A 16,770-nucleotide genomic window follows, 5' to 3' on the forward strand; every position below is an offset into this window, starting at 1 on the left:
ATCTATTCCCTCGCTGCCCCAAACCTGATCTAAGGGCTTTGCCATCATTTGTGTGCATATGTTCTATTAACCCTTTATAACTCCTCCCCGGGCCCACCAATCGACACTACCAAGAGACACCTCCTCATCAATTATTGGGAGTGGATCACATCCGCCCTGACTAAATTGGCCTTGTCAACACTGGTTCTCCACTTGTGAGGTAACACCCTTCTCTTCATGTGCCAGTATATATTTATGCCTGTAGCTGTAATTTTCACTCCATGCATCTGAAGAAGTGGGGTTTTTACCCACAAAAGCTTATGCCCAAATCAATCTGTTAGTCTTTAAGGTGCCACCAGACTCCTTGTTGTTTTTGTGGATAGAGACGAACACAGCTACCCCTCTGATGCTATAATGAGATAACTGGCTCTGTGGACATGGGGAAAGCAGTGGACACGATATATCTTGACTTTAGCAAAGCTTTTGATATGGTTTCCCACAGTGTTCTTGCCAGCAAGTTAAAGAAGTATGGGCTGGATGAATGGACTATAAGGTGGGTAGAAAGTTGGCTAGATCGTCGGGCTCAACGGGGAGTGATCAATGGCTCCATGTCTAGTTGGCAGCCGGTATCAAGTGGAGTGCCCCAAGGGTCGGTCCTGGGGCCGGTTTTGTTCAATATCTTCATAAATGATCTGGAGGATGGCGAGGATTGCACCCTCAGCAAATTTGCAGATGACACTAAACTGGGAGGAGTGGTAGATATGCTGGAGGGTAGGGATAGGGTCCAGAGTGACCTAGACAAATTGGAGGATTGGGCCAAAAGAAATCTGATGAGGTTCAACAAGGACAAGTGCAGAGTCCTGCCCTTAGGACGGAAGAATCCCATGCACCGCTACAGACTAGGGACTGAATGGCTCGGCAGCAGTTCTGCAGAAAAGGACCTAGGGGTGACAGTGGACGAGAAGCTGGATATGAGTCAACAGTGTGCCCTTGTTGCCAAGAAGGCTGATGGCATTTTGGGATGTATACGTAGGGGCATTACCAGCAGATCGAGGGAGGTGATCGTTCCCCTCTATTCGACATTGGTGAGGCCTCATCTGGAGTACTGTGTCCAGTTTTGGGCCCCACACGACAAGAAGGACGTGGATAAATTGGAAAGAGTCCAGCGGAGGGCAACAAAAATGATGACGGGACTGGAACACATGACTTATGAGGAGAGGCTGAGGGAACTGGGGATGTTTAGTCTTCAGAAGAGAAGAATGAGGGGGGATTTGATAGCTGCTTTCAACTACCTGAAAGGGGGTTCCAAAGAGGATGGATCTAGACTGTTCTCGGTGGTAGCAGATGACAGAACGAGGAGTAATGGTCTCAAGTTGCAATGGGGGAGATTTAGGTTGGATATTAGGAAAAACTTTTTCACTAGGAGGGTGGTGAAACACTGGAATGGGTTACCTAGGGAGGTGGTGGAATCTCCTTCCTTAGAGGTTTTTAAGGCCTGGCTTGACAAAGCCCTGGCTGGGATGATTTAGTTGTGGATTGGTCCTGCTTTGAGCAGGGGGTTGGACTAGATACCTCCTGAGGTCCCTTCCAACCCTGATCTTCTATGATTGTATGAAAATGCCAAGGTCAGGGAAGGCTGCAAATGGCATATACCATCTACTCCCAAAACTGGTGGTTAACACTGAAGTTAGACTCACCAACCAGTCACAAACTGTGCTCCTGTTCCCCCTCACTGGTTATCAAGAAGGAAAAAAAAAAAATCACACAGCCCCCTTTATTGCCTTCCAGTTCTCTGGCTCCCAATCAGCACCGAGGTCCCATACAGTGAGAAGTTATTTAAAAACTCTCCTCACTATACAAGATGTTCTTCTGACCCCAAAGGGCCAGCCACGTTGCCAGGTCAGGATGAGGTTGATCTTACTAAAGGATGGGCTGGTACTTTGGGTATCTAAAGCTAAACGTTTATGTTAGACAAGAAAGAAAGAAGAAGGAGCGAAAAGAGAAATGGTAAAGCGCTCACATACACACAGATCTTGGCACGGGCGGGTTTCCTGGCTTGGCAGTCCCTCTGGCACGCACCCACAGCTGGGATGGGTCTGTCCGTCCGTCCTTCGTTGGCAGAGAACTTGCTCCAGAGGCAGGAATCACCTGGACGGGGCCGGGTCTCTGCCCCTCGCACCTGCCCCAGAGCACCCTGCCTGCCCTGGACAGCGGGCGGCTATGGGAGCGGCGCCAGGGAGATGCCGTGACCCCCCCAGTCCGGGTATAGGGGAGATGGTGGGACCCCCCCAGTTCGGGTATAGGGGAGATGCCGAGATCCCCACCCAGTCTGGGTATAGGGGAGATGCAGTGACCCCCCCCCAGTCTGGGTATAGGGGAGATGCCGTGACACCCCCAGTCCGGGTATAGGGGAGATGCCGAGATCCCCACCCAGTCTGGGTATAGGGGAGACGCAGTGACCCCCCCCCCCCGGTCTGGGTATAGGAGAGACGCAGTGACTCCCCTCCCCCCACTCCGGGTATAGGGGAGATGCCATGACTCCCCCCACTCCGGGTATAGGGGAGATGCCGAGACCCCCCCCCGTCCGGGTATAGGGGAGATGCAGTGACCCCCCCCCGTCCGGGTATAGGGGAGATGCAGTGACCCCCCCCCCCAGCCCGGGTATAGAGGAGACGGCATGACCCCCCACCCCGGTCCAGGTATAGGGGAGATGCAGTGACCCCCCCAAATCCGGGTATAGGGGAGATGCCGTGACCAACCCCAGTCCGGGTATAGGGGAGACGCCGAGACCCCCCCCCGTCCGGGTATAGGGGAGATGCCGGGACCCCCCCCAGTCAGGGTATAGGGGAGACGCCGTGACCCCCCCAGTCCGGGTATAGGGGAGATGCCTTGACCCCCCCCCTTGTCCGGGTATAGGAGAGACGCAGTGACTCCCCTCCCCCCACTCCGGGTATAGGGGAGACGCCATGACCCCCCCCCCAGTCCGGGTATAGGGGAGACGCAGTGACCCCCCCCTTTCCGGGTATAGGGGAGATGCAGTGACCCCCCCCCAGCCCGGGTATAGAGGAGACGCCATGACCCCCCACCCCGGTCCGGGTATAGGGGAGATGCCGTGACCCCCCCCCCCCGGTCCAAGTATAGGAGAGACGCAGTGACTCCCCTCCCCCCACTCCGGGTATAGGGGAGACGCCATGACCCCCCCCCAGTCCGGGTATAGGGGAGACGCAGTGACCCCCCCCCAGTCCGGGTATAGGGGAGATGGTGGGACCCCCCCCCAGTCCGGGTATAGGGGAGATGCCGAGACCCCCCCCACTCCAGGTATAGGGGAGACGCCGGGACCCCCCAAGCCCGGGTATAGGGGAGACGCCGGGACCCCCCCAGCCCGGGTATAGGGGAGACGCCGGGACCCCCGCCCCAGTCCGGGTATAAGGGAGATGCTGGGACACCCCCCCCCCCGTCAGGGTCTAGGGGAGACGCCGTGGCCATGCTGTGGGGGGGGATTTCGGGGGGGGGCCGATCGCCAAGGCCGCCGCGCTGCTCCCCCCGCCCAGCGGGGGGGCGGAGTCACAGGAGGGAGCCCCGCCCCCGGCCCCGGCCCCGGCCCCGCCCCCCGGAGTGACGAAGCGGCGGCGGGAAAACGGGGTTTGGTTCCATGAGGTCGGTTGGCCGCGTGGGGGGCGCGCGGGGGGGCGGGGTGGTGTGTAGGGGCGCTGGGGGAGTGTATGGGGGCTCTGGGGGTGTGGAGGGGTTAGGGGGGTGCGGGGGTGTGTGGGGGGTGTAAGGGGCGCTAGGGTTATGTGGGGCAGTTTATGTGGGTGTGTGGGGGTGCTGTGAGGGTATGGGGTGTGGGGGGGGCGCTGTGGGTGTGGGGGGTGTGTGTGGGGGCGCTGTGGGTGTAACGGGGATGTGGGGTGCTCTGAGGGTAAAGGGGGCGCTGGAGGGTGCGTTGGGGTTTATGGGGGTGTGTGGGGGTGCTGTGGGGGTATAGGGGGCGCTAGGGTTATGTGGGGCGGTTTATGGGGGCGCTGTGGGTGTGGGGGGTGCTGTGAGGGTATAGGGTGTGGGGGGCGCTGTGGGAGCTGGGGGGTGTATAGAGGTGGTGTGGGGAGTGTGTGGGGGGCGCTGTGGGAGCAGGGGGGGTGTATAGAGGTGGTGTGGGGGGTGCTGTGGGGGTGTAAGGGGCGCTAGGGTTATGTGGGGCGGTTTATGGGGGCGCTGTGGGTGTGGGGGGGTGCTGTGAGGGTATAGGGTGTGGGGGTGTGTGGGGGGCACTGTGGGAGCGGGGGGGTGTATAGAGGTGGTGTGGGGGGTGCTCTGAGGGTAAAGGGGTCGCTGGAGGGTGCGGTGGGGTTTATGGGGGCGTGGTGGGTGTGGGGGAGGTGTAGGGGGTGCTGTGGGTATGGAGCGGTGCTGTGGGTGGTAAAGGGGGCACTGGGGGGGTGCGGGGGGGTGTATGGGGGCACTGTGGGTGTGGGGGAGGTGTAGCGGGCGCTGTGGGTGTGGGGGGGTGTATGGGGCGCTGTGGGGATGTAGGGGTGATGTGGGTGTGGGGGGGTGCTCTGAGGGTATCGGGGGCGCTGTGGGTGTGGGGGGGTGCTGTGGGAGCGGGGGTGGTGTATAGGGGGCGCTGTGGGAGTGGGGGGGGGCCGCACCGAGCTGGAGCCAACCAGGAGCTGGGTATGGGGGGGGGGCGCTGAGTACCCGGACTAATGGGGGTGGTTGGGTATCATGGGAGTCAGGCTTGGGGGGCTGGACATGGGGAGCTGGGTATGGCGGGGGGGTGGGGAGTGGCTGAGCACACTGCAGAGGTTGGAGTGGGGCGTGTGGGGGGGGAGGAGATGGACACCCAGGGGTTGAAGCTGGGGGTCTGGAAGATGAATGACTGGGGTGGGGTGAGAGCTGTGGCTGACGCAATGTCCCAAGCAGCCTGGGTTCGAGCCCCCCGATGTCCTGTGGGGGGGAGGGTTCTGCCCACCACGGAGAGAGCTGGGGGTCAAAGGTCTTTGCCCCCCCCCCCCCCCCATTCCACCCTAACCCCCTTTCCCCCGCAGGCCTGGCCTTCGACTCCTGGGACCTGGATTTCTACACTGAGCTCTTCAAGAAATTCGGGCACAACCCGACCAGCGTGGAGTGCTTCGACCTGGCCCAGTCCAACAGGTACCGGCACCGAGTCCCCCCAGCCAGCCAGTCCCCTGTCCTGGGGCCGGATGGGAGCCGGCGCCCCCTCGAGGGGAGAGGCCCCATGTCCCATTCCCAGCACCCCATAGCCAGCCAGTCCCCTGCCCTGGGGCCAGGTGGGAGCCGGCGCCCCCTCGAGGGGAGAGGCCCCGTGTCCCATTCCCAGCACCCCTGAGCCAGCCAGTCCCCTGCCCTGGGGCCAGGTGGGAGCCGGCGCCCCCTCGAGGGGAGAGGCCCCATGTCCCATTCCCAGCACCCCTGAGCCAGCCAGTCCCCTGAGCCAGCCAGTCCCCTGCCCTGGGTCCGGATGGGAGCTGGCGTCCCTTTCCCCGGTTCCCCCTCGGTGAGCCAGTTCCCCACCCTGGGGCTGGATAGGAGCCGCACCCGTCCGGGTGTCTCTGTCACGGGGTCCCTGGGCGATTCTCTGGCACTACAAGCCGGTCAGGGCTCTGGGGAAGTCTCCTCTCTGGGAGCAGACGGTCCCCAGGGCAAGACGCTTCCCCCTTCCTGGGTCTGACCTCGGAGCCTTCAGCCTCCCCTGCCCCTCCCTGCGCTTCCCGCAGCGGGTCCGCCCAGGTGGGGTCCTGGGGAAGCCCGAGGGTCCTGCCCCCCAACTCCGCAGTCAGAGGGGACTCTCAGCCAGCCGGGAAAACAGCTGACAGGAACACAGCATAGAACAGAACTTGTTAGCATGGAAATCAGTGACTTTCAGCCAGAGTCCGGGGCCAGAAGCCCTGGACTCCCCCTCTTCCAGTCCCCGCAGACTGCCAGTTTCCAGCGACCGACCTCAGACCCCCTCTTCTCCCCCCCTCCGCCCCCTTGTCTTTGTCTGGCTTCCAGGGCAGAGAGTCAGGGGGTTGTCACCTGGTTGCATCCCCCTCCTGGGTCTCAGGTTACAAAGGGCACCGGTCATAGCATATGTGCAGGCAGCTGGAGCAGCCTCACCTGCCCCACAGCGTCTCAGCAAGAGTCACACACCCCTATTCTCACCACCAAGGCACTGGTGCAGCACACGGGGAAACTGAGGCACACACACTATTCCTGCAAAACAGTAAAACTCACATAGGCTCAACAGTAAGGCTCACATAACAAGGGAAAAGCCCCACGTCGCCACATCCTCCCCCCTCCCCCCATCTCTGCCCCCCAGCAAGCACAGCCCACACTGATTCTTCAAAGGGCACCTCCTGGCAGATGTGGAAGAGGTCCTGGGATCACTGTTCGAGTCCATCATGCAGACCCAGGAAAGCAGCAGCCCCAACGTCGTCATGTTCTCGGACAACAGCAGGTGCCTGCCTGGGACCCCCATCCGTGGGGCTGGGGCTTCGGGGCTGGTGGCCATGGCCAGTTTGCTCTCCCCCCACCACCGGGGCAGGAATGGCGTGGGGCTCCGTGGCTGATGGTTGTGGCTGGTTCTCCCCCCCCCCCCCCCAAGTGCCATCCAGGGCAGGGCTGTTTGCTCCCTGTTGCCCCACAACCCATCCCGTCCTAGCCCCTCCACAGTGGGGCATTGGGGAATATCCATGGGGAGGGAGTGTGCAGGAGGGAGAGTGAATCTGTGGGGTGTGTGGGGGGGGTCCATAGGGCAGGGTCTGTAGGGGAAGGCAGTGTGGCTGTCAGGTGGGTGCATGTGTGAGTGGGTGTGGGGGGAGTGGCAGTGAATGGGGGTTATGGGGTGGGGGGGGATGCTACGCTCCCCCATGCACATGCCCCAGTCCATAGGACATGGGGGTTCCTGCCTGTTGGGGTGGCAGTCTGGGGGGGGTGTGTGTTTTGGAGGGTACCAATGAGGGGTGTCTGCTCGCTCTCACCCCTGTCTCTCCCGCCCAGAGGTGGCCCTGTTCAGCGGTGCGAAGACTGGGGCGGGCGGATCCAGGACGTGCAGCGCACGGGGCCCATGCCATCGCCGGCACGGCCGGGTGCAGCTTCGGAAACCTGCACATCCCTGGTGAGTGTGGAGGGGGCAGCACCAAGAGCCCCCCCTCCGCTCGGCATGGGCCCCCCTCTCCCAGTCAGCCACTGAGAGCGGGTCACAGAACTCTCTCCCTCCAGCCCTGAGCCCCGCCCGCACCTGGCCATGGGCCAGGAGACCCTCCACTCCCCACCCTGGGACCCCCCCTTGACCTCATCGCCACACCCCCGACTTCTCCTGCCCGGTGTTTGTCCTCCCTGGAGCTGGCTCAGCCCGTCTGTCTCTTCGCCCCCTTTCCTTGGCCCAAACGGGGCGATTTCAGGCTGCAGGTCTAGTCGCCTCCCTTATCCTGCCTTCCAGATAACGAGACCCGCCCCCATACATACGTTACTCATGCCAAGCCAGACCTACACCTGCCCCCAGCCGCGGCTGCTGGCCCCACTCACAATTTCAGGGTATTCCCCCTCCATGTTCCAGCGAGGGCACCCAAGTCTCTCCTTGCCACGCATGCCCCCCAGGTCAGCCTCCCTCACTGCCCTCCCCTGTGCCGGGCCTGCTCGTGGAGGGCCACGACCGGGCCATGTGCCAGGGACCCTGCATGTCTTTGTCAGTGGAGAAAACAGACCAGCCAGTGCCCGGCTTTCCATGCTCCCTGGCTCCCCACTCCGCGGTCACCTGTCTTTTCGGGGGGCAGGCTGCTGAGCAGCCCCTGAAGTGTCTGGCTGCCAACTCAAAAGGACCCCCCCAGCCACATCGATCTTTGAACCCCCAAAGCCTGTTCTTTGTCCCCTATTCTGCACGTGGTCCAACAACCCCTCCGGCAGGCGGGGAGTTCTGCAGGCTGGCAGGAATTGCCCCCCCCTCCGGTCCAGGTGCGGGGGAGATGCCGTGACACCCCCCCACCAGCCTGCGATGACAGACAAACCCTTCCTCGATGGTTGGGGTGCCGGCGTGTGTGTGTGGAGCCGCGGACCTCATTATCCAGGCTGGCCCCCCTGCCTGTCTCTCCCCCCCCAGGCTGCGCACCCCCTGGCCATGACGTGGGGCTGGTTTGTGGGTAGCGGCTTGGGGGACCCCTCCTGCCGGGGGGGGCTGATCCCAAAGGCAGCCCTGCTGCTCCCCACCAGAATCGGCAGTGCTCACCCACGCCGCACACAGGACACTCGCATGGAGCCCCCCACGCGCCAGGCATGTGCGTGATACACGCGCACACAAGAGGCTCTTTACCTGGCTGAGTCCTGCCCTGCTCTGGGTCCGTGGTGATGTAGCAGCTGCACGCTGCCCCTCCCCTCCCCGTGGGTGGCCCCCCCCCCAACGGGTTTCCTCGATCACACCAATTTTTTCAAACCAGTAGTATTGGTTGGAGCAGGGGGGGCGGCTCTGAGGCACGGCTGCTCCTGCCCCACGTTCCCTGGCTGAGGGCGTGCCTCGACCTTGCCCTGGGATGGGGGGACGCTGTAGGTGCGTGGGGGGGGGAGGGCGCTGTGGGTGCAGGGGGGTGTTGTGGTGCATGGGGGGTGCGGTGGGGTGCGCTGCTGTGGGTGTATGGGGGTGCAGTGGGGGGGTGCTGTCTGGCTGGACACTGACCCTGTCTCCTCCCCCCGCCCCAGATCCCCGCCATGGCGGTGCTGCATTTCTACCAGCGCCCCGGGGCGGAGGGTGTCCCTGTCTCCCTGCTGCGCTCGGCCCAGGCGGTGCTGGGGGGCATCCGCGCCCTGCACAGGGAGCTGTGCTACAACGTCAGCTGGACAGGTACTGGGGGGGGGGACGACACGGACGGGACACACAACGAGGGCGGGCAGGGGTGAGGAGGGAACAATGAGGCTTCTTGGAGCAGCTGGTCCTGGAACCCCCAAAGGGTGGGGCAAGTCTGAAGAGCGGCCAGGCTGGGTCAGAGCCAAAGGTGCGTCCAGCCCAGCGTCCAGTCTTCCGACAGCGGCCAGAGCCAGGCGCCCCAGGGGGAATGGACGGGGCAGGGCCATGATCGAATGGTCCATCCCCCCCTTCCCGCCAGCACCCTCCCTCTCCCGGAAAGCAGCAGCCCCTCGGTGCAGCTCCCAGCTGTTCCTCTGCCTCTCCCTGCCTGGGGCAGCTCGTGGCTCAGCTGCTCAGCAGGGAGGGAGCCCGAACACATCCTGTAATCGAGCAATCTGGGGGGGCATGTAGCCCTGCATCCCCCCTCACGCTTCAGCTCCGAGAAGGACCACCGGCTCGGTTCAGTGGCCAAGGCGCTCGGGTCGGTTTCTTGTCGACGAAGCCCAGTACTAGTGCCCTGGCTCTGTGGTGACAGGTGCATTAACCCATGTGTGCCCGCGACAATGGTACCAGCTCAGTCCGGTACTGTCCCCGCGGCTGGACAAAGAGGCCGTTCCGGTGACTTCGGTACAAGCAAGTTACGCATTACACTGCAGACGTTGTTAGTTACCACCCTTCTCCTCGTACCTGCTGCTTTGAACAAACCATTCTCCTGCCAGCCCCCCCTTATCTTCGGAGGGGGTTGCCGTGTTCCTGTCCCGTCTCTTAGGAATGTGTTTACGTCGCTCCTTGAGAACTCTGGGTGTTCTTGTTCCATCCTCTCTGGTCAGGCCTGTGCTTTCTTGGCTAGCCAATGCCTAGTGTGGTGTTATTTTGCCAAGGCCCGGCCTCCTCTGGTTCACAGCCGTTGGGTCACACTGTTAGTTAAGCCCAGGGCTCCAGCAAGGCCTAAACTGGGTGACTGAGCATCAAAATGGCAGGTGAATTTCAGTGTTGATAAATGCAAAGTAATGCCCGCTGGAAAACATCATCCCAACTCTGCACACAAAATGTCGGGGTCTAAATTAGCTGTTACCACTCAAGAGAGAGATCGCGGAGCCATTGTGGCGAGTTCTCTGAAAACATCCACTCGACGTGCCGCGGCCGTCAAAAAGCGAACAGAACGTTAGGAACAGAAGTGGGCATCGTATCCCATGGGGGCTCCCCTACCTGGCAGGACCCCTCAGCCCCCTTGCCTGCTGGGTATCACAGCCCCATTTCTCCCCTGCAGGTGCGTCGCCCCCCAGCCCCCAGGAGACCCAGCTGCTGCGCTGGCTCTTCGGCTGCCCCTTTGAATCCGGAGACGTTGCCACAGAGTCCTTCCTGCGCCCAGCGCCCACCGACCTGCTGGTGGAGATCGGGCCCCGGTGCGTCTCAGGGCTCAGCAGGGGGCTCCGTGCCTTGGGAGCCGGGAGTTGAATCGGGGGCGCTGTGCTGCAGGGAGCGGGCCAGGGGCTCAGTAAGGGGTGCTCTCCCCTGGCAGACAGGGCTGGCCCCAGTGAGGTGCTAGGGGGCGCTGTGCCGCAGGGAGCGGGGTGGGAGGCTTAGCAGAGGGTGCTGTGGAGTGGAGGGGCAGCTGTGGGGCTGGGGCTGTGTCTCCCGGGACTGTTAACCCTTTCCTGGCGCAGGCTGAACTTCTCCACGGCGTTCTCCACCAACGTGGTGTCCGTGTGCCGGGCTGCAGGGCTGGGCTGTGTTGACCGTGTCGAGTGCTCCCGCCGGTACCTGCTGCAGGTGAGGGGGGATGTGGGACCCCTGGGAACGGAGGGGGTGACCCCTGGGGGATGGGTGGGGAGGCCTGCGGGTGTGCGGGTTCCGGCATTGTGGGGTTAATGGGGCTCTGGGGTGGGAGGCAGTTCCTGGGCTGCTTGCTGCCACCCCTCCCCGAAGCCCAGATCTACAGGTGGGGGTACGGGGGGGCTTGGTCTGTCTGTCTCCCCTTCCTGCTCCTGGTGATTGGGGGGGATCCTAGTTCTCAGCCCCCCTCCACCCCCAGTGCCTGTCCACAGTGGGGAGCGGCAGGAGGTTCCCGTTGTGACCCTCACGGGGCGGGCGCTGGGTCCCCTTTCTCACCCAAGGGGAGGAGAGACAGCTCCCTGTTCTCACCCCCATCCTCCCTGGCAGTGTGCCCGACACCCCACACCCCCTGAGGAGGCCGCCCTGGTGGCGGTGCTCAGTGACCGGATGACGGAGCAGCGCTACGAGGAGCCAATCCGCAGCTTCGCCGTGGCCACCCACCGTGCCCCCACCTGGCATGTGGATGTGCTGGGGGGGGGCCGCACCGAGCTGGAGCGAGCCAACCAGGAGCTGGGTATGGGGGGAGGGGAAGCTGGGGCGGGAAGAGCCTGCTTACTTGGGGAGGGTCTGGGCGCTGAGTACCAGGACTATTGGGGGGGCGGCGTTGGGTATCATGGGAGTCAGGCTTGGGGGGCTGGGCATAGGGAGCTGGGTATGGCGGGGGGGTGGGGAGCGGCTGAGACACTGCAGGGGTTGGGGTGGGGGTTGTGGGGTGGGGGAGGAGATGGACACCCAGGGGTTGAAGCTGGGGCTCTGGAAGATGAATGACTGGGGTGGGGTGAGAGCTGTGGCTGACGCAATGTCCCAAGCAGCCTGGGTTCGAGCCCCCCGATGTCCTGTGGGGGGGGGAGGGTTCTGCCCACCACGGAGAGAGCTGGGGGTCAAAGGTCTCTGCCCCCCCCAACCCCCTTTCCCCCGCAGGCCTGGCCTTCGACTCCTGGGACCTGGATTTCTACACTGAGCTCTTCAAGAAATTCGGGCGCAACCCGACCAGCGTGGAGTGCTTCGACCTGGCCCAGTCCAACAGGTACCGGCACCGAGTCCCCCCAGCCAGCCAGTCCCCTGTCCTGGGGCCGGATGGGAGCCGGCGCCCCCTCGAGGGGAGAGGCCCCGTGTCCCATTCCCAGCACCCCATAGCCAGCCAGTCCCCTGCCCTGGGGCCAGGTGGGAGCCGGCGCCCCCTCGAGGGGAGAGGCCCCGTGTCCCATTCCCAGCACCCCATAGCCAGCCAGTCCCCTGCCCTGGGGCCAGGTGGGAGCCGGCGCCCCCTCGAGGGGAGAGGCCCCATGTCCCATTCCCAGCACCCCTGAGCCAGCCAGTCCCCTGCCCTGGGGCCAGGTGGGAGCCGGCGCCCCCTCGAGGGGAGAGGCCCCGTGTCCCATTCCCAGCACCCCATAGCCAGCCAGTCCCCTGCCCTGGGGCCAGGTGGGAGCCGGCGCCCCCTCGAGGGGAGAGGCCCCATGTCCCATTCCCAGCACCCCTGAGCCAGCCAGTCCCCTGCCCTGGGGCCAGGTGGGAGCCGGCGCCCCCTCGAGGGGAGAGGCCCCGTGTCCCATTCCCAGCACCCCATAGCCAGCCAGTCCCCTGAGCCAGCCAGTCCCCTGCCCTGGGGCCAGGTGGGAGCCGGTGCCCCCTCGAGGGGAGAGGCCCCATGTCCCATTCCCAGCACCCCATAGCCAGCCAGTCCCCTGTCCTGTGGCCAGGTGGGAGCCGGCGCCCCCTCGAGGGGAGAGGCCCCATGTCCCATTCCCAGGACCCCTGAGCCAGCCAGTCCCTGGCCTGCGGCTGGATCGGAGTCAACATCCCCTAGAGGAGACAGGCCCTGTGCCCCATTCCCTGCCCCTCTGGCCAGCCAGTCCCTGCCTTGGGGCCGAATGGGAGCCACGCCCATCTCGAGGGAAAGGCCCCCCTATGTGCCTGTCTCACCCCCTCATCCCTGCCCCCCAGCGAGCACAGCCGACACTGGTTCTTCAAAGGGCGCCTCCTGGTGGACGGGAAGGAGGTCTCGGAGTCGCTGTTCGAGTCCATCGTGCGGACCCAGGAGAAGAGCAACCCCAACAACGTCATCAAGTTCTCGGACAACAGCAGGTGCCTGCCTGGGACCCCCATCCGTGGGGATGGGAATGGGGCTCGAGCTCATGGCCAGGGTTGGATTCAAACTCTCACTTCCTCTGGGCTAGGGATGGGGGTGGGGCTTTGTGGCTGGTGGCCATGGCTGGGATGCTCTCCCCCCGCCCCCTTGGGGCAGGGATGGGGGTGGGGCTCCGTGGCTGACGGCCGTGGCCGGTTCTCTCCCGCCAGTGCCATCCAGGGCAGGGCCGTGTGTTCCCTGTGGCCCCGCGACCCGTCCCGCCCCAGCCGCTTCGAAAAGAGAACGTCGACCCGGCATGTCATCTTCACTGCAGAGACCCACAACTTCCCCACGGGTCAGTGGGGGGGGCGGGGGGCTGTGTGTGTGCAGGGGAATATATATGTATGGGGGGCTTCTCTCCATGGGGTGGGATGGGGGCGTGGCCAGGGGGTTGTGGGGCAGTCTGCAGGGGGGACATTGGGGGAAATCCATGGGGGGGGGGAGAGGGTGTCCATGGGTCAGGGGTCTGTGGGGGAGGCAGTGTGGCTGTGTGGGGGGTGGCAGTGCATGGGGTTATGGGCTGTGGAGGGGGGGATGCTACACGCTTTCCCTGCTCTCCATGCAAACGCCCCAGTCCATGAGGTGCAGGGGCCTCTTGTCTGGGGCAGCTGTGGGCCTGGCACTCTGGGGTGTGTGTTTTGGGGGTACCTAGGAGGGGTGTCTCCTCGCTCTCACCCCCCGTGTGCTCCCCAGGGGTGGCCCCATACAGCGGCGCTGCAACGGGAACAGGGGGGCGGATCCGGGACGTGCAGTGCACGGGGCGTGGGGCCCACGTCATCGCCGGCACGGCGGGGTACAGCTTCGGAAACCTGCACATCCCTGGTGAGAGTAGGGGGGCCCCACTTCCCCCCAGCCACAGCCCCCCTCCTCCCCTTCCTCTGCCAGGCCCTGGGACCCCTTCCGCAGGCCCACCCTGCCCCCAACTGAAGTCACGGGGCCCTCTTGCCCCTGGGACCAGGCCCCAGGACACTCTTCCCCCAAACCGTGAGCCCCTCCTCCACCTGGCCATGGGCCACAGGACCCTCCACTCCCCACCCTTGGACCTCCCTTGACCTCATCTTCACACCCCAGATAACGAGACCCCCCGCCAGCCTGCCTAGCCATAGCCGCCCTCCCCTGTGCCCGGCCTGCTCCCCAAGGGCTGCGACCGGAGCGTGCCCGGGACCCTGCATGGCTCTGCCACAGTGCCTGGCTTTCCACGCTCCCTGCACCCACCCCAGGGTCACCTGGCTTGCGGGGGGGTCTGTTTGCTGACTCAAAAGGAGTCACCCCCCCCCCCCCCATCAATCTCCTTCTAACCCTGTGGTTGGGAGAAAGGGTCTTCCCTGGGTTACTCCCCGCCCCCTCCGCCTCCCCTCCCGCCGTCCCCGCGGGGCACTGCCTGCTGGGCTCCCTGCTCTGGTCCTGGTCCCAGGGCGCTGCGGCTCGTCCAGTCCCCGGTTTCGCCTGGGTTCAGAAGACGTCCTTCCTGCCGCCAACTGAGCCGTCCGGCTGCCTTTTGCGCCCCTTGGGGTTGGGGAGCCCGGTATCCAGGCTGGCACCCCCTGACCGTCTCTCCCTGCCCCCAGGCTACCCTCTGCCCTGGGAGGACCCGGCATTGCCCTACCCCAGAAACTACGCCCAGCCCCTGCAGGTGGCCCTCAGGGCCAGCGATGGCGCCTCTGACTACGGCAATAAGTTTGGGGAACCTGTCCTGGCTGGTGAGTGTTGGAGGGGCCGTTCTGGAGGCTTGGGGGGACCCATCCTGGCGAGTGGGGGCTGAGCTGAATCTTCACAGGGGCCTGCTCCCGAGAGTCACCCCATCAGCTGCCCTGTTGCTCCCCCCTCAGAAGGGGCACCTGCCTGGCCCTCGCCCGCCCTTCTGGGGCGGCCAGGAGGCTGTGGGTTCTAGTCTGTCCTTCGATGGTTGGGGACGCGGCGGGCTTGGGGAGCGCCTGGCAGGGGGGATGCTCCCGGCTCTAGGGTGGGGTTGGGGAGCGCCTGGCAGAGGGGACGCACCCGGCTCTAGGGCGGCCTTGGGGAACATTGGGCAGCAGAGGAAGGGGGTGCGTCTTGCTCTGGTGGGGGGGATATAACAACCTGAGCAGGAGAAATGCCAAGCACTAAAGGGCTGTGGTGCCCAGTGGGGAGAGGCTGGGGGGGGTGTCTCTGCTCTAACCCCCGCCCCCCGCCAATCTTGGGCAGGGTTCGCCCGTTCCTTCGGCCAGCAGCTCCCCAATGGGCAGCGGCGCGAATGGATCAAGCCCATCATGTTCAGCGGGGGGATCGGCGCCATGGAGGACATTCACGTGCACAAGGAGCCCCCCGAGCCTGGTAAGTACCCCCCCACTCCGTGTCACTCCCTAGTAAATCCCCTCTGCCGCCTCCCCCCACATACTGCAGTTCCCCCACAGCCTAAGAACCTCCCTGCCCTGCCTCCCCCAGGCAGGGTGACCAGATGTCCCGATTTTCTAGGGACCGTCCTGATTTTTGGGGGCTTTTTTTATATAGGCTCCTATTACCCCTCACCCCCTGTCCCAATTTTTCACACTTGCTGTCTGGTCACCCTACCCAGACCCCATGTTGCCTGGGAGCAGCCATCTGGCCCCAGGGCTTCCCCCTCTTTGCGAAGGGGGGCGAGGGAGAGGCAGCGCCTTGCCATGGGGCTGGGGTGGGTTTTGTGGGGTCTTACTGTTCGCTCTCCCTCCAGGGATGCAGGTGGTGAAAGTGGGGGGTCCCGTGTACCGGATCGGAGTTGGGGGGAGTTCAGCCTCCTCCATCCAGGTGAGTGAGGAGGGGACCTGGGGGGCAGGGACGGGGGGTTTCCCTGTGGGCGCTGGGGGGATGGAGGGTCAGCAGAGCCCCACCCCCACCCACTGCCCATACTGCTCGACTTACATCCCTGACATGACTCCCCCTATTTTACCCCCCAGGGACACCCCCCCACTGCCCCCATACAGCCCTGCCCCCTTGTCACCCCCCCACAAGCCACAGTGTAGCCTACTTGGCCCCCTCCCACAGTGGGGCCTGCCCCCCTCAGCCCTGGCCCTGTGTTACCCCCACCCTGCCACATACCCCCTCCAACAGTGGGGCCCATGCAGTCCTCACCCACCATGTCTGTAGTGGGGCCTCCCCGGCCTCCTATCCCTATGTGACCCCCAGGATGCCCCCAACTCACTTCCCAACGAGGCCCACAGTCCTCTGTGCCCAGCACTGCCTGGGCAGTACCCTCCACATGCTCCCCCCAGCCTGAGAGCAGGGAGCAATGGGGGGCATTGGGGCTGTGTTGGGGTGAGCCCTTTCCCCCCCGGAAGCAGGGGGACAATACCGGTGAGCTGGATTTGGGGGTGCTGCTGTGAGGATTAGGCTTGGGGGGTTGAGACTTGTCACGGGGTCCCTGGGCAATGCTCTGGAACTGCTCCCCATGAAGCCAGTCAGGACTCGGGGCAGTCGCCTCTCAGGGAGCAGCCTGTCTGCAGGACACACAGCTCACACAGCTTCCACCTTCCTGGGTCTGACCTCGGAGCATTCAGCCTCCTCTGCCCCTCCGTGCACTTCCCACAGCGAGTCCACCCAGGCGGGGTCCTGGGGAAGCCAGAGGGTCCTGCACCCCAACTTTGCAGTCAGACGTGACTCTCAGCCAGCCAGTAAAACGGAGGTTTATTAGACGACAGGAACATGGTCTAACACAGAGCTTGCAGGTGCAGAGAACAGGACCCCTCAGCTGGGTCCATTTTGGGGGGCAGTGAGCCAGACAACCACGTCTGCCCTTCACTCCATGTCCCAGCCAGCCCCAAACTGAAAGTCCCTCCAGCCCCTTCTCCTCTGGGCTTTTTTCCTTTCCCGGGCCAGGAGGTCACCTGATTCCTTTGTTCTCCAACCCTTTAGCTCTCACCTTGCAGGGGGGAAGGGTCCAGGCCATCAGTTGCCAGGAAACAGGGTGTCGGCCATTCTCTGTGTCCAGACTCCTGCACACACCTGCCCTCTAGGGCTCTGCAATGAT

The 16,770-nt window shown here is 64.0% G+C and overlaps 2 protein-coding genes and 1 pseudogene across 10 annotated transcripts in view; 2 read left to right on the forward strand and 1 right to left on the reverse strand.

The window, feature by feature from the left end:
• Positions 1-16,770, reverse strand: part of LOC102934537 — a 1,094,240-nt pseudogene that overhangs the window by 747,243 nt on the left and 330,227 nt on the right.
• Positions 1-16,770, forward strand: part of LOC102933291 (zinc finger protein OZF) — a 1,218,290-nt gene that overhangs the window by 593,234 nt on the left and 608,286 nt on the right. The window lies entirely within an intron of this gene.
• LOC119565026 (phosphoribosylformylglycinamidine synthase) overlaps positions 4,681-16,770 on the forward strand; it is a 106,186-nt gene continuing 94,096 nt past the window's right edge. For 3 of the 7 annotated variants that reach the window (XR_006287726.1, XM_043537198.1, XM_043537199.1), the window contains exons 1-14: positions 4,681-4,746; positions 5,031-5,136; positions 6,334-6,442; positions 6,985-7,102; positions 8,677-8,818; positions 10,092-10,227; positions 10,489-10,594; positions 10,985-11,171; positions 11,579-11,684; positions 12,605-12,745; positions 12,959-13,083; positions 13,482-13,610; positions 14,357-14,488; positions 14,973-15,101. Coding sequence is in view for 6 of the 7 variants with exons in the window: in XM_043537198.1 (XP_043393133.1) it covers positions 4,708-4,746; positions 5,031-5,136; positions 6,334-6,442; positions 6,985-7,102; positions 8,677-8,818; positions 10,092-10,227; positions 10,489-10,594; positions 10,985-11,171; positions 11,579-11,684; positions 12,605-12,745; positions 12,959-13,083; positions 13,482-13,610; positions 14,357-14,488; positions 14,973-15,101 (1,705 nt within the window). In the remaining variant the exon portion in view is untranslated. The remainder of the gene's footprint in view (positions 4,747-5,030; positions 5,137-6,333; positions 6,443-6,984; positions 7,103-8,676; positions 8,819-10,091; positions 10,228-10,488; positions 10,595-10,984; positions 11,172-11,578; positions 11,685-12,604; positions 12,746-12,958; positions 13,084-13,481; positions 13,611-14,356; positions 14,489-14,972; positions 15,102-16,770) is intronic. The other 4 variants (XM_043537200.1, XM_043537201.1, XM_043537202.1 and 1 more) reach the window with 4 other exon arrangements.

The sequence above is a fragment of the Chelonia mydas genome, chromosome 28, assembly GCF_015237465.2.
Source record: "Chelonia mydas isolate rCheMyd1 chromosome 28, rCheMyd1.pri.v2, whole genome shotgun sequence".
Taxonomy (NCBI): Eukaryota; Metazoa; Chordata; order Testudines; family Cheloniidae; genus Chelonia; species Chelonia mydas.